This window comes from Phocoena phocoena, chromosome 2 (assembly GCF_963924675.1).
Source record: "Phocoena phocoena chromosome 2, mPhoPho1.1, whole genome shotgun sequence".
Taxonomy (NCBI): domain Eukaryota; kingdom Metazoa; phylum Chordata; class Mammalia; order Artiodactyla; family Phocoenidae; genus Phocoena; species Phocoena phocoena.
In genome coordinates, this window is record NC_089220.1 from 30,798,352 (window position 1) to 30,820,456 (window position 22,105).

The 22,105-nt window shown below is 35.8% G+C and overlaps 1 protein-coding gene across 2 annotated transcripts in view; it reads right to left on the reverse strand.

The window, feature by feature from the left end:
• PCNX1 (pecanex 1) overlaps window positions 1–22,105 on the reverse strand; it is a 167,401-nt gene that overhangs the window by 41,089 nt on the left and 104,207 nt on the right. For both annotated transcript variants that reach the window (XM_065872992.1, XM_065872991.1), the window contains 10 exons: window positions 20,514–20,546; window positions 18,784–18,955; window positions 18,149–18,259; window positions 15,957–16,048; window positions 9,421–9,530; window positions 8,909–9,014; window positions 7,114–7,206; window positions 4,211–4,361; window positions 2,194–2,335; window positions 1,344–1,521 (listed from right to left, as the gene is read on the reverse strand). In XM_065872992.1, the coding sequence (XP_065729064.1) occupies window positions 1,344–1,521; window positions 2,194–2,335; window positions 4,211–4,361; window positions 7,114–7,206; window positions 8,909–9,014; window positions 9,421–9,530; window positions 15,957–16,048; window positions 18,149–18,259; window positions 18,784–18,955; window positions 20,514–20,546 (1,188 nt within the window). The remainder of the gene's footprint in view (window positions 1–1,343; window positions 1,522–2,193; window positions 2,336–4,210; window positions 4,362–7,113; window positions 7,207–8,908; window positions 9,015–9,420; window positions 9,531–15,956; window positions 16,049–18,148; window positions 18,260–18,783; window positions 18,956–20,513; window positions 20,547–22,105) is intronic.

Consider the following 22,105-nt stretch of genomic DNA (forward strand, 5'->3'; position numbering starts at 1 on the left):
AAACTCCTTGCGGGAACTAATGTAGCCTAAGCATCTAGAATAGTTCTGGAACATGGTACACTCTCAAAAACAATTTGCTTAACAAATTAAAGTATTAAGAAAATCCAAACTAATGCGAGTTAAGTGTAGTGACTATTTCAAGGATGTTTAGTTTATATTTTACTGCAAATTTCACTTTTTTCCAAGCGGTATAAGATTCAATACAATTTCCAATCTAAATATTAAATTTGTGAGAAATCACATGCTTTTTTTATACAGACAATTCTCTGATTAACTTTCTGGCCCCCTCCTTTGATTAATCATGCTCACTAGAAGAGGAAATAAATGATAAAAATGCATACAAATTAGTGATTGAACAAATATAATATTGTGATATTGAGAAGCTATTTAGCATAACATTTAGTACAATATTTAGAAACTATTTCTAAAAGCTTGTTCAGATTAACGGTTTTCATTTTTACTGTCCCCATCCTAGGCCAGACCTCTATCACATCTAAATTACTGTCACAATCTCTTAAGCTGTTCTCCATACCTTTAGGGTCTCTCTTCCCCAATTCATCCCAAATGTGGCTGACCAGGCTAACTTTCCTAAAACTGGGATTTCATTGTGTTTTGTAGCTGCTCATATGCTTCAGCTCTCTGTCACCTATCAAATGGGATAATATATGTCAAAGTCCTTTGTATGCGGTCAGTGTTAACATGAAATCTAAACTATGTAATTTCAAATAATCTGACTACACAACCTATTTCACTTAGAAAGGCAGTGTGGCTCAGCAAGAAGATTCTTGGAGGCAGAAGATGCAGGCTTTACCATCTCGTTTGTAAAAAGACTACAGGCAACTATCCCATGGGTGATAACAAATTTTAGGAGCATTCTGTAAACTTCAGTATATTCTGCAAATAAACTAGCATCTCACTGCTCCCACATGGTCTCACGGCCCTCAGTCTCCACCATCTTCATTCAGTATCGGGTTATTTCCTCCCTCCATCTATGAAGCAGCCTACAGTTTGGTTCAATTATTACCATGCTTGTTTCTAAAATTATTCAAAACCATACCCCCTTTTGGAAGAACCCATATATTTATATACTTATTAGAGTTCCTCTAATGTTTCCATATAATTTAATCTTACCTTCCTAGCCACAGCAAGAAATATATCTTCTATGGATGACAGTGACTGGCATTGTTTAGGGATTCTAATCCTAAATAACTGGTTGACTGAAGAAAGATACTACTTAAAAGATAATGAAGCAAATGAAAAGCAAGCGTAATCCTCACTAAATAGCATATTACTTAGGGAGACACTTTTTACAGATAAGGATGTTTCCTTTAGTGATAAATTACCTTGTTGAAGAGTATGGACATGAAGAACAGATCCAACAGCATGGTCTCTGAAAAAGCTTCATAGTCAATTTTGAAAAAGAGCACAGTAAAGATGACTGTGACATACTGATATGTAGGGCTGCTGAAAGAGGACCGTAGCAGCTTCAGACCAGCAATGGTGATCATTAAAGCACCTAATCTACAATGTAAAGAAAGCACATTCATCAACGGATGACTGAAAACGTTAATCTACAAACTTCAGAAAAATCACCATTTCATTTACTAAACTTAGAATATATATATCAAATTTAAACTTCTAAATATTCCTTTTTAAGCATATGTATCATAATTCTTATCCTTTATATAAATAATCATGTTTAAAAAATAAGTAACACTATTGCAATTCTGACATTTGGTCCTCCAGTTTCTCAGTACTTCTATTGCTTAAACCTTAACAGCATTTAGCACATACAAAACATATTAATGCTTACCTAACAACATGTACCTAGTGTAGTGGGTAGGCCTACAGGATGATTGTATAGGCAAGTGAACACCTAAATGTTCTGATTCACAGAGTACACAAAAAACCATCTCCAAAACTTACCATCTAATATTAAAATTAACCTTATTTAATAAATGTCATCTCATAAAATGTTAGTTTACAATGAGATGTCTGGAGTAGTAATATGCCAAGAGCAGAAACAGATGTTCAGAAAAGGGAAGTCAAAGACAAAATTTCACTTGAGTTTTTCACACAGTACTTCGCACCAAAGAGACACTCAATGATTACTTGTTACTAGATCAGTAACTTAAGACATTGCTATGACAGACCCCAACAGTCAAACTTAGATAAGAGGAGTACTGTACTTACTCTGTATCCAGTTTTTTTGGACTAGCAATTGTCTCTGCACTGCTACTAAGTTCATTGAGAACAATCAATGGATAGATGATATTCTTCTCCACAAAAAGAAGCCACACATGAAGTTTCTCAAACCACATCACAGTAGCTGCGTCTAACAAGGCAATATTAAGTCAAGAAAACCATGTCATCTAATGCATAAAATAGTCTGATATTGTGATAACAAAGGAAAATCTTACCACTCAAATTCAGCTGTACTATAAATAATGCAAGTAATCCAGTATGTCAATCAATAGTCAATTTTATGAATTCTGAGACACATGCAACTTTCCAACTTAGATGTTAAATTTAGATGAACTGAATTTCATTTTAAACTTTTATTCTTGAAATCTCAGTTTTTAACCATAACTTTTTCTTATTTATGCCTATAACTTTTGGAGAAAAGATTAGTGAAGATTATTAGACTGCCCCTTTCCCCAAAAAGAAATAAATGATCTATTAAATTATCTGTTTTTAAAATCCTTACATACACATACATCTTATAAGACATACATCTCAGAACAGATATGAAAGTATATGTTTTGGATTCACACACTTCATAAGTGTCATTTTCATTGCCAGTAATATTTTCCCAATACTTTAATATTTAATGTCATTTGGGGAAAGTGTCTAGGATAAGCTGAAAGATTTAAAATACGAGCCTCCAGCTATCTGAAAATAATGTCAACCACCTCTAGGAAGCTCTCTAATGAATCAGATTTTTCTTTATAGCTACTACAGTCAACTTTGCTAATGCCTAATACTCTCAATAAGTGAAAAATGTTATGTTGATTCAAAATTTATAAAAATTTAGACTAAATGTTTTGTTAAGATAAAAACAAACAACATGATCAATGATTTACTTTAATGAAAACTGTTCTTCAAAACAAACCAGATACACCTGCTAACATTTATATATGAAAGCAATTAATCATTAACTATCAAAAATACATCATTCTGAGTTATTTTCCTCATGGTAAGAATAGGCCAGTACAGATTTTTATAGTTTTATGTCATTTTACTACAATCTACACATTAATATTTAATTATCTCCCCAGGATCAAAATAGTGATCAAGATTACAGTACCATGATGACTTAAGCAATTCTGCTAAAAGGCCCAGGAAATACGCTTTGATACTGCAAAGTCAAGTTTGGTACAGAAATCTTTCAAAAGCTTCAGAGTTCTCTAAAGAAGTTAATTCATCTCCAAACAGTTGAGAAATTTACTCTCTATAGTAACTCATTAACTAAAGAGAAAGTCTGAGGAAAACACATTGGCTTGTTTAATCACTGGTATATAATAATGATGACACAGGTATTAACTTTTATTATACCCCTAAAATGAGGAAGTATGTTATAGGTCATGGTACCAATGAACCAGACTGATTACTTAGAAAAGTCAGGGTTTAAAGTGACAAGTAAAAAGCTTGCCAAATGGACTGGCCTTCTACCTCTTTTTAGTCATTTTATACTTTATCCCAAATCTGAATGAATAATAACAATTACAAATGTTTTTCACCTCTTTTCTCTTGATCAACTCTTTATAACCCTCTCTGGTAGGACATAGTGTCACTGGTGGAAACAGGAACGAAGACCTTTCTATTCCCTTTATGTTTTGAGTTAAAAATATATCAAATAGAAGTCTTAAAGAGGATTGAGTTGCCTGCATATTGCAAGGAAGATTGAGGGTGAAGGTAGGGATGGAAAGAGAAGTCACAGACATACACTGAAGGATTAATCAATGAGAGGTCTGTGAAGAACAACTTAGAGGAGGAAAGAGCAAGGTTTATTCTGTGGTAAGTTGGCATTTTAGCACTGACATTCATACTTCAACTGAAATGAAAGCAAAAGGTCTGATTCATTAGTGTCAAACCTAAGAAACACAAGCCGAAGTGTTACTTGATGATACTTACTTAACAGTCACCTGTCAACAAAGTAGAAGAAAAAAATCCATAGTATTGAAAGGAAAAGTGTTAATGAAATACTTACTTCGAACTTCATACTGATTATACTCCACCGTCTTGAGCAGAGGGTGAGAGAAGCAGTGCCACGGTAGCTGCTTCCTAACTTGAGGCAGCACGTAATGCGTTACAAAACCCACGAAGCCGACAAGCGCATACAACACATACTTGAGCGCAGGCTAAAAGAAGGATAAAGTTGAGGACGTTAAAAGTGATTTTGAGACCCGAAGGAGGACTTCTAATTTGTCAGTTCAATTTTAGTCAACTATAGAATCTAAGAACTAAACATTTGTCTGCAGTTAACATTTCTATATTATGTAATTTTCTGATTAAATCAGCCATGAAAGGTAGTGACTGTTCATGTATTACAGGTATTTTTAAATGTGTTAACTACTTTCCTTGGTGTCTCACACTGTCAGTGTAATTAGAGTGTGGCCTGGGGTATATTGCTTGCTTCCCTAAGAATGTTCTATGTGACTTGCAGAGCAATGTATTCAATTGTTTTAGCTAGTAGAGATAAAGGACATGAGCTAAATAAAACTGTTAAGTTTGAGTGAAGAGCAAAATAGAATGAGGAAAAAGTTCTTTTTTTGTGGCTTCACATGGTTTGGAAGAGAGTTCTTATGTATGACTAAATTCACCAAAACCAAGTACCATCACTTCAAGTATTCAAATTAAAAGCCATACGTTTAGAAACTTAAAGAGGTTTCCATCGGACCCCTGAAGACCCACTGGACCTCACTCAGCTTGTGAGGTACTCAGGAGTTAATGGTTCAAATTGGAAGAGAAGAAAACAGGCAAGAATGTTAAATTTAAATAATATAACCTTTGCTTCTGGCCAAATGGAATAATAGAGATTTACCCTATTCCACATGAGCCAAAATAGAATAAAATATATGAACCAATGGTTTGCAATATACTAGACATAAGGAAATAATCAGTAAACACTGAGAGAAAGAAAACAGATGAGGTAAGTGTCAGGACTGCCCCAGCTTACTGCCCTTATATACTTTCCAAGTTGCAGTGAAGGGAGGGGAATCCACATGAAGCCTGGTACCTCCTGAGTTGAGGAGACAGAACTAAAAGCCTGGAGACAGCAAAGCAGCTAGTGTTCACCAGAGCTCGCCAGAGCAGACAGTGCTCCAAAGAGAAAACTGCATGGAGAGAGAACTTAGAAGATCTGCGGAGTCTCCCTCGAATATTCAGGGGAGTCAGCACATGTGTGTGGCAGAGAACTACATATGCAAAGGGAAGGAACCTCGCCAAGGGATTAGAGAGAAGAGTATCCAGCACTCACACAGGGCTACGAATAGTGCCTGTTCTCACAAGCCAGGTTGGAAAAACTCAACATTCACAGGGCACTGGTCAGAGTATTCCAAAGCATGTTGCCTCAGTAGGGGGAATATTAGCCCTAAACTAAACAGCCCTAGTCTCAATTAAGCAATCTTAAAAGTTAGATCTGAGGGGATCAAGCTGTTAACAAGTAACTTAATAGTGCCAAAAAACAAAGTTCAAGAGTATTTCTAGGAATACAAAAATATCCAATACACAAAAGGCCAACCTTATAATGCTTGACATCCAATCAAAAATTACCATGCATGCAAAGAATCAGGAAACTATGACCCATGGGGAAAAATATCAATTAATCAAAACCAACCCATAAGCGACACAGAAATTAGAATTATGAGACAAGAACATTAAGAGAGTTAGAAGTGAATTCCATTTGTTCAAAAAAGTGAATAGAGGCATGAGAGATATAAAAAAAGACCTAAAATCCAACTTCTAAAGATGAAACTTGTTAGTTCTGAGACAAAAAATACACTGGATGGGATTAACTGTAGATTACATATTACAGAAGAAAAGATGAGTGAACTTAACAACAAAGCAACAGCAATAGAAAGCATTCAAAATTAAACATGTGGTGGGAGGCGGAAAGAATTTAAAATGAACAAAGCATCAGTGAACTGTGGGACAAATTCAAGAGGCCAAATATACATGTAACTGGAGTCCATGAAGGGGGGTGGGTGGAGGGACAGCAAAAGGAAAAGGGAAAACACATTTACAGTAATAATGACCAAAGTTTTCTAAATCTGATGAAAACTAGACCACAGATGCAATGTACCCCAGACACAAAAACATGAAGAAAACTACGTGGAGGTGCATCATAATCAAATTGACACCATGTAGAAATACAGGTGTGCACAAGAGAACGAAGAGCCCCGAGGAAGGTAACCGCGTGCCTGCAGACGCACAGCACTGCACTGCAGGACCAAGCATCGCCCACACCCGGGCCTGATTCAGAGGACGGCGTTCTGGACTTCCAGGTGGAGTGGAATGAGGCCTTGGGGGGTTTAGAAGGATGTGAATCACGGAGGCCAGAGGGCATACGGTGTCAGTCCAGCACGGTTCCTGGTGTTCATGCCTGCTTGTATTCCCCTCCCACATTGCGGCAGGGTTGCCCGGTATGACCAGTGGATACGGAAGAAGTGGCGGTATGTATGCCACATCCAACATCAGTTATAAAAGACTGGGCCTTCGGTCTTGGGCTTTCTCTCTCTAGGGTCACTGGCTCTGGGGGAAACAGGCTGCCATTTTGTGAGGATATTCAGGCAGCCCCTGGTGAGGACCACATGGAGAAGGACTAAGCTCTCTGGCCAGCAGTCAGCAGGGAAGTGAGGCCTGCTAACAGCCTCAGCTGACTGCAGCCACATAATGACTGCAGCATGATAACACATGCCGAGCTGGGATCATCTGGCTAAGCCATTCCCAGAGTCACGACCCATGAGAAACCATGAGAAGATAAGTATTTGTTGTTAAAACCAAACAAAAAGTCATATATTTCGGCATTATGGACCAACACTACAATCAAATCAGAAGTGAATCCAAACGAAGTTATTTTCCCTGAGTGAAAAGAATAAAATGATTCCTTACCTGCAATACTGTGAACACTGTGCTTACATGAATAGCGAAGTACAGCACACCAATTACAATGCACACTACTAGGTCAGACTGTAAACGCTCGCTCTGTGGAACAAAACAGAATTATCTAACACTACCCAAAAATTTAGACAAAATCTTCCCTCCCAAGTGGCCAAGCTTAAGAAATAAATTTTCATTGATCCTGTTCTGTAGCACTTCTAGGTATTTCTTACACATAATAATTAACTACAATAAGTCTTATTTTCTTCCTCAGTTTCCTCATATTTTGGTTTGATCCTGCAATGCCAAGGAAATTAAACTAAGCTTAACTAGTTCCACACACAGTAAACATATCATAACAAAGTCTTTTAGAATGAAGATTTTCCCCCCATTGGTCTGTAAGCTTTACATACGGGAAAAAGAAATGAGATATTTAAGTTCTTTTATAGGGTATATCCTTTTGGATAACCAAGTTATATTTTCATTGGCCTTCTGAAATGTTGAAACTGCATGCATATGTCCTGTTTTACTTACTGAATCTTGTTTTTTTTTAAAATAAATTTATTTATTTTTGTCTGTGTTGGCTCTTCATTGCTGCGCACGGTCTTTCTCTAGTTGAGGGGAGCGGGGACTACTCTTTGTTGCGAGTGCGCGGGCTTCTCATTGCAGTGGCTTCTCTTGTTGCAGAGCACGGGCTCTAGGCACGTGGGCTTCAGTAGTTGAGGCTCGCGGGCTCTAGAGCGCAGGCTCAGTAGTTGTGGCGCACGGGCTTAGTTGCTCCACAGCATGTGGGATCTTCCTGGACCAGGGTTCAAACCCATGTCCCCTGCATTGGCAGGTGGATGCTTAACCACTGCGCCACCAGAGAAGCCCCTACTTACTGAATTTTGGTTCTTTTAGTGGCTGCAGTGAAAACCAGAAACCTCTTGATATCTTTGGTCATCAACTGACCCACAGATTTATGCTTTTAAGCTAATACATTCAGAAATATCCTATTATACTTAACATGAAATGTCCTTTGCTAACATGAAAACTAAAGTCAGAAAAAACTGTTTAAATTATATCTTGAGGCAGTTTTGTATTTTTCTGAAGTTTTCTAAAGAATATATGAACAGCTCAAGTTCAGTGAAGGTAAATATTAGTCTAATTCAAGGCCTATATAAATTCAGCCTTTCATAAATGGAAATATGTAAAATAACTTAGGAAAAAAATGTTTTGTTCCATATGGCAGATATGAATCTGTAGAATTCATTTTTTAAATAATAACTGAAAGAATGCAGGTAACGTTAAAATTTTTTAAATTACTACATCTGCTTGAGGATATGAAATTAGTACAGGTTATTGTTCTCTCCTTCAACCTGGAAAATAAACATACATACACACACACACACACACACACACACACACACACCCTTGAAAAATACACTAAAAGACCAGCAGATGACTTATAAGGACGTAGTTGTTATCAACAAAAATAACAACAAAATAAATCTAATTTATGTTAATATTCACCTTTCAAATCCTAGTTTAAATTCAATAGGATTAAGAATTCTATAAACAATGAAATCACTTAATCTCACCTTATCTAAAACTATTTAGCATACTGTTCTACACTGAAACAAACTTTGAGGAATAAGCATTTCTTACATGTTAAAATTTGAAATAAAAACCACCAACCATGTACAACTATATATGTATTTTTCCCCGGTTACTAAAATTGTGTTACCTCAAAAAGTGTTCATTATATAACATGATGAACTATATAAAATGCAAGTCTTTCAGGTGATCTGAAAAAGCTAAAACTCACAACAGAATTTCTAAGTTTTTCAGGCAGTGGATCTTTTACGTCAGACAACGGGTCTTCTGGATTTTTCTCTTCTGTTTTTGGAAAAATCTTGGATTGCACCAAAGAGCTTTACATTAAAAAAAGAGAGAAAATAATTTAAAAATATATTTATAACCTAAAAACCAGTACTTCAAATGGCAAATAAAGTTTATGATAGAAAATGAAGTGATCCAAGTATATTTACTCATTAAGCAAATGACAAATTCTAAAAAGTTTAAGATGCCATAAATAAGCATACAATAAGAATATTTTTATGAAAATATAGTTTTAAATCTTAGGAGAGAAAAAGCTAACAAATACTTTCAGCCAATGGTAATCAGAATGACCCAAAGTTAATATAATTTGAAATCAAATACAGATAAGTCAATAGCACTTTGACAAGGCATTGGAAAAACAGATTTTGGAAGTTAAATTTGAAAGAAATGCCAACTTATTTATATTTCTTTAATTCAATAACAAGTACTCTCACTTACAAAAGTACAGATGGATCACTGCTTTGTCGGCTGAGATGATAGGATACTGCCACTAATAAACCACAAAAAATGGAGAAAAGCACTGGAATATGCTGCCCATCCCAAGAATCCTGTTGGAGAAAAAAAGTTTGACAGAACAATATGCTTCTAATTCACAATGTATCACATAATCCTTTTACGTCAGTATTTTGGAGAAAGATTTAATTAAACAAAACCTTTTCACACGTTATTAATTGCATTTTATTCTACATAAACTTAGATTTACTACTTTCTGATGAACTAGAATCTAACTGCTAGATCACTGTCAGATTTCTTTTGGTACTAAAGCTCTATTATACACTAGGAATAATACATTTGTTTCTGATACATGCTGCTGTCAATTTCTTTCATATTTTAAGTGGTATTAAGTTTACAGTAAACTACGTTCTCTTTTTTGAAAAACGAAATAACTTGGTGTAGCAAACTTCTGTTATATGTAATAACGGAGTAGGAAAAGGTAATACATGATACAACACTTCAGGCAAAACAAACTGTTGACATTTGGTGTGCTACTTTCTGGATGCCTCTGCTCATATAAAATGCCATTATGTCCTCCAGAGCACTGAATAAGCATCAGTGTTTCTTGAGTGAATAAACTGTATATTCCCAGAAATAAATAATACAAAGCTAGCTTCTAAGGCCAACCGAACATGTGGATGTGGATATGCCATGTCTGCTCTGCTCACTGCAGTATCTCTGGAGTCTACTAACACGGTACTTGGTATAGGGTAGATAACACTGCTATAAGGAATAGTTAACAGTACTTAAGTATATGGCCTGTGAGGTAAGCGCCTTTGTCTTTCTCTGGGGATTCAACAGGAGAGAATGGCGGAGTGGGTAATCAAATGGTAGTTTGTTATACAACCTGCTTATTTTCCCATTTAGTAACAGTCTTGGAAATTGCTCCACATCACAACAGAGACCTTTTTTTTAATGGCTACATCAAAATCTTATCATCATCATTGTATTACGTGTATCATACTATGTACCGAGCCCCATTCTCAGAGCTTGCAAGTACTTCCTAAATTCTTACAATCATCCTTGGAGATATGTACTATTACTCCCCAATTTATAGATGAGGAAACTAATGTACAGATGGTTTAAGCAATTTGTCCAGTTAAGTGGTGGGGCCAGGAACTGAACTTCCTTATATGTTCGAATTTACTGAGAAGAAAGTTAAGCGACATGTGAAGAGTCTGAGAATGAAAGAGAGATAAATACATAAGAAAACAAAGTAAAGGAGAAAACGAAATGTATGTAGGAATAGCATTTGCACAGTGATAGTAAGGTAAACATACCGGGTGTATGAGGGAGACAAGGAAGGCTGCGTCTAGTAGAAATGTGGGGGGAGAGGTGAAAGAAAGTTAAGCCTACAATTCCATGACGTGCAGTCCATGGATAATGCCTAAACCTTGACAAAATACAAGAAGTGTAAGTTAGTTGCTTAGAGATACGGAAGGAAATACCAAAAGAATCAGCTCAAAGAATTGAAAGGGGTTAACTCTGAGGAAGAAATAACGGGGTAGGGGATTGCTGTCCCTGGCACTAAGTCTTGTAGAAATATTTGACTCTTTAAAAGATAACTATGTGCAACTCTGGTAAAAATGAAAACTGAAAAAAAGATGTGCAGTACAACCACTCTGGAAAACTGGCAATTCAGTTTTAGTTACCTACCCAAGAAACGTGAAAACATACATCCACAAAAAAAGACTTGCACAAGAACGTTCATAGCAGCCTTATTCATAATAGCCCTAAATTAGAAACAACCCAGATGTTCATCTCTAAGACAGCAGATAAACTGTGACATATTCATACAATGGAAATAAGGAGGATGTAAAACTAAATGGGATACTTCTCTGCAACAAACTACTGATACACATAATGTAGATGAATCTCAAAAACATTATATGAACAAAACACATCAGTTACAAAAGAGTAAATATGGCATGGTTCCATTTAAATGAAGCTCAAGCACCGCAAACCTATAATAAAATAAAAGCGGCTGGGGCAGAGCGACTGGGAAGGAACAAGAGGGAACTTTCTGATGGTGATGAAACTATTTTGTATCTTGCTAGGGGTGTATATTAACACAGGTATATGCATTTGTCACAACTTATCAAATTGTGTACTTAAGTGTACTTAGGTGGAATTCACTGTGTATAAATTTTGCCTCAAAACAAGTTCTGAAAAAAAACCAAAATATGCTTGCATTTATTTAACAAATGCTTGACACTACTTTTTATTGCTCTCAGACCAAAAAAAAATCCTTAAATTGGTCTCAAAATGACTTATTTTATTTACATTAATAATTTAGAATAGTATGCAATACAATGATTAAAAGATGTATTTGTTCTACACACTGTATTGGGTCTGAACATTTTCACTTCATTACATAATGGCCCAAATTCTGGCAATCTCTTAAAAATATGTAAGCATCTAGAAAGTATATACATAAAAAACAGGAGGTACTAAAGTTGTCTTAGAGGAATAATGTTAACTTTTATAAGCTTTAAAGTTCAAGGAAAAACAAAACTTAAACACAAAAAAAGCAGAAATAACAGATGTAAAAGTCTACATTAGTGAATACATAAAAAAATTAAACCATTCCTAAAGGCATGCAATAATGTTCCCCAATGAGCCTAACTGTCCAGAAGTAACTTCTATTGTCAATTTCTTGTGTATTCTTCCATAAATGTTCTATGTATACACAAGCAATCAGGTGTGCTTTTTTTAAAAAAGGCACAAAGGAAACATCTATTTTTTGGCATATTGCCTTCCTTTATATTAAAACACACACACACACACACACACACACACACACACACACACACACATACAGGAATATTATTCAACCTTAAAAAAAGGAAATTTTGTCACCTGCAACAATATGGATGAAACTGGAGGGCATTATGCTAAGTAAAATAAGCCAGACAGAGAATGACAAATACTGCACGTTATCACTTATATGTGGGGGGGGAAAGTCAAACTCATAAAAACAGAGAATAGAAAAGTGGTTGTCAGGGACTGGGAGGTGGGGGAAACAGAGAAAGGTTGGTAAAAGGGTACAAACTTTCAGTTATAAGATAAAGTGTAGGTACGGCATGGGCAAATGGGTAAAGAGGGTCAAAAGGCACAAACTTCCAGTTTTGTTTAATATTTATTTATTTATTTATTTGGTTGCATCGGGTCTTAGTTGCAGCATGTGGGATCTAGTTCACTGACCAGGAATCGAACCTGGGCTCCCTGCATTGGGAGCGTGGAGTCTTACCCACGGGACCACCAGGGAAGTCCCAAACTTCCGGTTTTAAGATAAATAAGTTCTGGGGAGGTAACGTACAGCACAGTGACTACAGTTAATAATAATGTATGCATATTTAAAAGGTGCTAAGAGAACAGATCTTAAAAGTTCTCAACACAAGAAAAAATATTTGTAACTATGTATGGTGACAGCTGTTAATTGGATTTATTGTGGTGCTCGTTTTGCAATATATACAAATATTGAATCATTAGCTGAAACTAATATAATGTATATGTCAATTATACCTCAATAAAAATTAAAATAATAAACTTAGAAATTATTTTTTAAAACATAAGTTCTGAGGAGCTAATATGTAACACAGTGACTATAGTTGATGACACTGAATTGTAGAACTGAAATTTGCTAAGAGTAGAATTTAAATGTGCTCACCAAAAAAAAAGGTAAATATGTGAGGTGATAAATGTGTTAACTTGTCAGGAGGAATCCTTTCACAATGTATACGTATATCAAATCGTCATACTGTACACTTTAAATATCTTACATTTTTGTCAATTACATTTCAATACAGCTTGATAAAAAAGAAACAAATTGTATGTCTTGGAAACCATTCCACATTTGCAGATAAGAAATCTATTTTGGGACTTCCCTGGTGGTCCAGTGGCTAAGACTCTGACTAGTCTAGGACTGAACTAGGAGTTCACATGCTGCAATTAAAAGATCCTGCACGCCACAATGAAGATCCTACATGCGGCAATGAAGATCCCATGTGCCACAATTAAGACCCGGTGCAGCCAAATAAATAAATAATTTTAAGGTCTGTTTTTATTCTTTTTTGTGGCTGTATAGTATTCCAGTGTAAGGCTATACCATATTTGATTTAAACAGTCACAAACAACAAATACTAGGTCGTTTCCAGTTTTTGCTGTTACAAACACTGCTATGATGAAATCTCTGCACATAGTCTTTGCTCATTTATATAAGTACATCTGCACATTTATTCTATTACAATGGGGAATGCCTAAAACTAAAATAGTCTAATGTAAATGCCATGGCCAAGAAAGAAGGAAAAAAAAACATATCTCCCTCCCTGTCTTAGGACACAAGGTTCTAGTTGGCAGTTTTACAACTGCTGCTCTCCTGCTATATAATTATAGTTAAATAGGCCTTTAGAAAATTAGCAAACTTACTGCATTGTTAACTTCTGTGACTGCAACTTCCAAATAATGACCCACTTTCCAAAACATGTTCTCCAAACATAGATCTAAAACCTTTATACCAGGATGGTTTATAGGTAGCGTAGCTGGGAGAAGCTTGTATTTGGATCTCATTACCTCCAGTTCCTTCCTGGGCTTAATGTCATCAAGTATCTCCCTCTCTGATCAATTTTCCATCTCCCATTTTAAATGCAATCAAGGCTCAGATATTTTTTAAAAAACAATCCTCATCATGTGCACAGGTTTCCCGACTATATTCTAGAGAGAGTAGAATACGTTTCCTTAATATCTATTCAGACCTAAACTTACATTAATCTAGCTTCCTCAGCCAAAACACCAGAAAAGCTGTTTTGTTAAAGTCACCAATATCCTATTAACTGCCAAATTCAATAATTTTTTTTTCACACTGTACTGCTTCTGAAGTTTCCTTTGTTGGATTCTGTTCCATCTACTGCTTAAATACTGGCATTTCCCAGGGTTCTAACTGCATCCTGCCAACCCAGGCTAGCAGTCTTTTTCTTATACTTTAATTTGTTGATGAATTCTAAATCTTTTCATCATTACTGCAAATAACTACCCACTATGTATCTCTGGATACCCCATTAATGCCAACAAATAAAAGTGTCTAAATGTAAACAATCACCTTCCCCAGTAAACTCAAAGATTTCCAATCATGTGCATTAATATCACTATCTAACCAGACGTTCAAGCCAGCCCCTACCCAGAAGTCATCCTGGATCCTACTCTGGCTCTTTTCATCCACAGAGCTCCCAAATATATTCACTGACTCCAATTTTCATTAAGTCCCTTATAATTAAGACGGCAGCACAAGAGTCCCCCTACTTCTGATACTTCCTGCTTATATTTCAGTCTCCTTCACACTGGGGACCAAGTAATCTTTCTAAAATGCAACACTGATCATTTCCTTGCCTTACCTCGAATATTTGGTGGTCTTCCATCTCCACCCAATATGTTCAGGATAAAAGATATTTCATAATCCAGCCGTTGCTTACCTTTCCAGCCTTACTGTAGGCCACCTTTCCTCATGTACCCAAATTTCCAGCAATTCCAAATTATTTGCTGTTTCCTGTACATAACACACTTTCTTTACAACTCCATGGCTCTTCATCCCTTGTTTCAACTAGCTATTTCCCATTGTTCTTCAAATTTTGGTTAAAAAACCACCCCCTAGGAAAATCATCTTTAATCCCTTTAGGCTGAATAGGGTAATATCTTAATTCCTATACCTGTAACACTCTGTTTTCATAGCCTTCATCACCCTCTATTAAGAGCATCGACTGACTTGTTAATCACAGTTAACATATAGGCAAATTAAAAGCAGGACTAGGCACACAGTAAGCACAGTAAATGCTACTGAATAAGTGAAGCAAGGAAGGATGCTATGAGTCACTTTTCATAGCCCTTTCAACCTTATCGTTCTCTGATTATCTTGTATTAATCATAAAAAAATAAAATACCAAGAGCTGAGAGTTGTTTATGAGAAATCTAAAATTTTTACAGTTATAATTTGGAGACAATTGTTTTAAAATGGAACTAATAAGGCTCGTCCAGATTCTTCTAAACCAATAATGACATTAAATTTCAGTGTGTTAATTTTTACTAGACTGTATTTTAAATTGCAGTCCTTGAACAACTTCTCCTAAGTTTTAAAAAATCTTGATGTGAAGAGTAGTTACATATATTCTTAAGTAGAAACCTAAAATTAATTTCATATTCTGTTATTACTATCCCCACCTCTATCCCAGACCAGCCTAGTTTTTACTAACCTGTTTCTAATATTAACCTATGATTACTACATGGAAAAGGATTTTCCTTTAGTAATGATTAACTATGAAATTGCTTTCAAATTCAAACTAAATGAGAATAAGAATAATGCTCAACATAGGAAGACCATGAAAATTAATGCTGAAGACATACCAGGAAAAAAATCATTAGTTAATTTAAAACAATCTTCATATAGAAAAGTAGCCTTAAAGACACAACATACTACATGTATTGCTCACCTTTAAGGCGCCGTAACACAATCCATATAGTAAGGCTACTGCCACAATGCTACAGATGAAACTGTAAAGTGCTGCAAGCAGGCTTGTAGTGGCTAGACAGGAAAGGGAAAATGAAATCAACATTCATAAACATTTATGGAGAAAACATACTTTAAAAGGTCACTGAAAAGTATTTAAAATGGTATGCTATTAACTATAATTAAATATCTACTTGTTTGATTTATAAAAATTCAGTTTCTTCATCCTATCCTTTCAAAAAATTTTGAGGACTTTCCTGGTGGCACAGTGGTTAAGATTCCACCTGCCAATGCAGCAGACATGGGTTCGAGCCTTGGTTCGGGAAGACCCCACATGCCACAGAGCAACTAAGCCCATGTGCCACAACTACTGAGCCTGCACTCTAGAGCCCGCGAGCCACAACTACTGAGCCCATGTGCCACAACTACTGAAGCCCATGTGCCTAGAGCCCATGCTCCACAACAAGAGAAGCCACCGCAATGAGAAGCACGCGCACCACAACGAAAAGGAGCCCCCGCTCGCCACAACTAGAGAAAGCCCGCGCGCAGCAACAAAGACCCAGCGCAGCTAAAAATAAAATAAAGTTATATAAAAAAATCGAAACGACAAAGGTTTACTATCAACAATTTCTGATACAAGGTAAAATATATTCCCCTTGGAAGTAATAAACATTTATCTACAGCAGAAAAAAACTGTACCTATATTATGCTTGAAGAATATATCTTATTATTTATAAAAGTATGGGAAAAAAAGGGAAAAAAAAAAAAAGTATGGGAAAATTAAGCTTGCAGAGCCTGAAAAGAAGCTAGAAATGTATTATGTAGACTGTCTATGTAAACAGAACTTGTGTTACCCACAGAAATAAATGTATATTCCCATGTGCTAATCAATTCTCACAAAAGAGTAATGATCTAACTGCTAACAATAACAAAAAATAGATCTAATGGGATTACTAATAATAAGGAATAGAGGATGGCTAAGATAACAGACTTTAATAGTAATTTTATATGGCGACCAAAAAATAACTCTACAAGAAAAATTTTTCTTTAGGAGATATTAAAAACCTAACACCTTGCACAAGTTTGTAAATTATGACAAAGCCCACTATTATAAATTACCTACACTAAACTTTCTGCATAGTATTTAGATTAATATAGCACCTATAACAGTCCCCTAAATACTGAAATTGTTTTCTACCCATTAAGCTATGCTGAAGCCCAGCCCAGTCTTAATTCACACTCCTTCAAATTTTCAAAACAATAAAAATGCTCTAGATACATAGTGACATAGAAGAAGCTTAGCTTCTATTTAAAATTTAAACCATAATATCAACATTTTATCAGTAGAGATAATTTCAATGCATATACTTGGAAGATGTGGACTGCAAATGTGAAGTATAAATAGAAATAAACTATAAAGTTCAGTCATTTCTTTCCCTTTCATACTTTTTTCTATAGTTGTACACTCATCTTTCAATAAGATGTTAGATGGTTAAACTTTATAAATAAGGGTATATTTTAACCATGGTGGCTGCCCAAAGTGTTATTTTCAAGTTCTGCAAAACATTATTCCAGGGTAATTTTGGTATTAGTCTTACTTATTTTGAAAATAAAATGTATATGTAACAGGGAATACATTTCTAAGTATATCAATTCATATCTACATATCCTACTCTAAAAACAGAGATATTTCTAAAAATCTTATTCAGTAAAATGCTTTTACTAAAAGCATTCTGGTTTTGGTGTTCCCATGCTAAAGATAAAATAAAGCTCTGAAACCAAATATATAGAATATCAAATGCATACACTAGTTCAAAATCTAAATATAATGCCATGTATCAGAGCTCAATCTATTTGATCTTTTATAAATATTTCGTTAGGTCTATTCAGGTTCCATGTAAACTCACTATAACTTTTACTTTAAGATGACAGTATTTTAACACTTACAAATCAACTCCATTATCCTTGGATCTTTCCCTAAAGTAGCAGCCTTGACTATTATTTCCTATCTACAAATTAATTCCTGTTCAGTCTTTAATTATTAAATAAGTGCCTTTTTCTTTCTAATTACAATTCTAAAATAAAAACTGGAAAAGTAATTTAATGTTCAGTTTATTACTTAGTGATCTGTAAAAGTAATACTGTAAACTGTAATTTTTATAAAGAAGTACTCACCATTACCACCAAAGATATGGATATCCAATTGTTCACAAAGGTACATTACAAATGTATTCACCTGAGGCAGGAGACCAATGAAAAACACTATTGGGAAACAGAGTGTAAACACTATAGAAGGAAAGAAAAGCAAGTTAAGAACAGTATATCACATCCATCCTTTTGTTCATCTAAGATCATAAAATAAATGATAAAAAGAAACCCAAAATTAATATAAATTACTAAGCTAGTTTCTTAAAGTTGCTTAAAACTACAAACCAAATTTCTTAAAATATACCATTTTAAATTATTTCTCTCTAGATAACTGCCTGAATATTAAATAATCTTTCCAACTATAAACAACAGCTTTTAAAATTAATTCAACTGCTTTCACATAATAGGAACCTGAGATCCAAAGGAAATCTTTCATTCCATCTGCTTCAACAACAGAAGAATTACCATAATATTTGTTCATCATTAGCTTTTTTCATTCCTAACAGCCCTATAGTTTTGTTCCTCACTGAGAGGATGGCAATAAACAGCAAAATAAACCCAGTAAAACTATTTTTATCTATATAATTGATCTATTTATCAGTGAATGGTTTGTATACAAATAAATTAACATTAAGATCTAAGATACTTTAAAGATGACTCACCTATAACTAAATCCCTGGCTGATACAAGCACCAGCGGATTGGTGAAAGTTATTCCGTATAATTTGAACTTGGTTGTAGTAAGGTTTCTACTACCATAATCCAAGAGCCAAATAAGACCACAACACAAACAGAAATAAACTGGTCTACTGTAGGCAATGATACGATTATGACCCTGAAAATGATATTAAAAAAGAAATCAGTTTATTTAATTTGAAGTGTCACAACTAGCTACTGAGATCTTTGATGGCTTATATTCTAAGGATTCAAAATGCTTCCATATGGAGGTCAGGTTTCTGACTGTGGCAGAAGGGAATTACAAATAAGGATAGGAGGAAGAACAGAATAAACCCCATGATAATTGATTGAAATTAAGTATCAGTATGAACTCAGTATTTTTAATATGCATATAAATAGATAGGTATAAGAATAAATGTGCGTATATACATGTATGTGTGTATGTTAAATGTATACATGCATTTTTCTAGCTTTATCCACTGAGAGGACCTAGAAGCAATGACATTCTAGTAATAAAGATTACTAACATCCAGCTCTTAGTTTATAAATAACATTATCCACTAAAAAGAACTAAGGATTCACAGAGAAAAGGCTGGTTTCAGGCTAGGGTCAGGAAAGTATAAGATGAGCTTGGAACAAATAATTGTGCCCAAAAGGAAGAAAGTACTTTTAAAATGATGAAGGTATGTCAAAAGGACACAGAAGGCAGCTTGATGGGCTCCCAATGGCCAAATCAGGAACAATTTGAGCATCAAAATAATGATAGTAACATTACTGTCCATTTCATAAAATAAGAATCCATGAATCCACACCAATACAAACAAAAAGGGAAAGTTCTTACAGTAAAAAGTCAACTTATAAATGTAGAAGGTCTGATGGAGCTAAAAAAATCACTATTTGGCAACCATCAAATGATAACTGATTCAGGCAAGAAACATCAATGGATACTAAAAACAACTGGGCGGAGGTTTGCAGGGCAACAGGACATATATACAGTCTCAAAGTACCTCCTATGATATACTTATTAACTACAAGAGAAAAATGGTAACATTTCAGTAGAGTATTGATTCTCAAGGGAGTGGGAGGGGATTCTGCCCCCCAGGGAACATATGGCAATGTGTGAAGACATTGTGGTTGTCACAGTTGGGGTGAGGGTGCTATTGGCATCTAATGGGTAGAAGTCAGAGATAATGCTAAACAGCCTACAATGCACAGGACAGATCCTCCCCACCCCCAACTTTCAACAAAGAATTATCCAGCCCAAAATGTTAACATTGCAGTGTTTCAAAAACACTGCATACACTACCCTTAGCCAAAAAATCAAAGTTAACATCACCAGTAAAAGCATAAATTGACATTATGTGCGTCTGGATATGATGAGTTACGAAGAACACAGCATTTTTGTAATATTCCTACCAAAAAAGCACAGCCTGTATCTAATAAAGAAGAAATATCAGACAAAGTCAAACTGAAGATTGTCTGTCTACAAAATGACTGGCCTGTACCCATTAAAAATGTCAATATTGTGTGAGACAAATACTGAGGAACTGCTCCAGATTAAAGGAGGCTAAAAAGAACAAATGCACTATCAGGGACTTTCTATTGCCAGTGAGAAAATAATAACATAAATCTTAGTTCAGTCTGACATATGACCAAAAAAAGGCTTTGAGGAATGTTAAGGAAACACAAGTTACAGGTGTATTAGAGTGACTTACATGTCTGGGAGAAGAAGAATCTGGTTGAACACTCTAAAAAAGAAACAGACAGATTATACTACTGAAGACCTGGTAATTTTACATTAACTTCCAAAATGCCTGAAATAATTTCAAGTAAATATCCCATAGCTAAGAAATGACCTACATTAATTCTGTTGAAACATCAACAGAAGACAAAACATCAGCTCCAGATACTGAGGTCACTGATATTAAAACATCTCAAATCTTTCCTAACTCTTATACTGACTATGATTAATTAATGATCTGCATCTAGCTTAATGTTTCTGAAGTGGCATATAGCAGACAGATCCATCCTACTACTTGGCTCATTACAACGCCCAAGTACAGTTAAGGTAGAATGCTTTCTCACGGCAACATCACTCCATTCAGGAAATGCACAAAATATGGGTTAGCTTAAAGAAGGATTCCAGTTCTGCCCACAAATTCCAAACTTACTACACAATTCAATGGTAGTGGTGTTAAATATATTCTCTGCATTTTCACATCAAACTCATCAAATTAGTTAAGCTGTATCCTTCTAAAAGACTTTAACAACTTTCCATAAAAATGTTCAAAATGTATACTGCAGCTACCTCCCAAATCATGACTTTTCTCCAAAGTTGCTGTTCATTTTCAATAGCATACCAAACAGTTTCACTAGGAATGGTCTATCGCCATCCTACAGTTCTACATTGGACTAAACTCACTGAGTTTGGCATGTGGCCCTTGGCTGGATATGAGACCAGACAATCTTTAAACTCTTTCAATTCGAACATCTATCTTCCTAAAGCTCTGTTCCCGCCTTTCTTATTTCTGTTTATGATATTACTATTCTTCTAGTCGACTAGATTTTAAAAATCTGAAATAGTTTTAAAAATCTCAGTCATCCTTTGCCTTTTCCATATCTAACCATATTAAGCAGTGGACAAAATTAACAGGATAAGGGACATTGGATCCAGGGAATGAGTTCAAATGGCTTAGGGCAATAAAGGGATGGATCAAGGGGAACTGAAATGAAAAGCAAGAAGACCAGAAATTGTAACACATAATCACCAAATTCAATCAGAGGGACGTAGTCACTGTCATTAGAGGTAAAGAAGAAGGAGCAGAGGCTCTAAGATCTGGGTTAGTATACAACTATCAAAAGCAAAGGAACTGGAGCAGAGTCAAGATGGCGTACTAGGAGGAAGCGGAATTCCCATCTCCTCACAACTGGCACCTACCAGGCACCCATGGGGAAGGGCACCTAAGGGGACGGAAGGAACCCCAAGTGACCGGGTAGGACGTGGCACGTGGCGGGAGTGAAGGGGGAGAAGAAGCAGAGGTAGGGCGGGGCTGGCACCCCTGAGGGGTGGCTGGGGGAGGGGAAGGGATCCCAGGCCCAAAGGGGGAAACTGGGGAACCACTGGGAGGGCAGAGGATCAAAAGGGAGCGTGGCCAGCTTTCCCCTGCCCACTTAGACCCCTAGAAACCCGTTGAGATGCCGGGCCTGATCCTCTGCCCACCTAGGCCCCCTCCAGCCATGCGGGTCCTGAGGGAGTGGGAGGGAGGGAAGGGGGAGCAGAAGTAAAGGCCAGACCTCTGGGACTGGC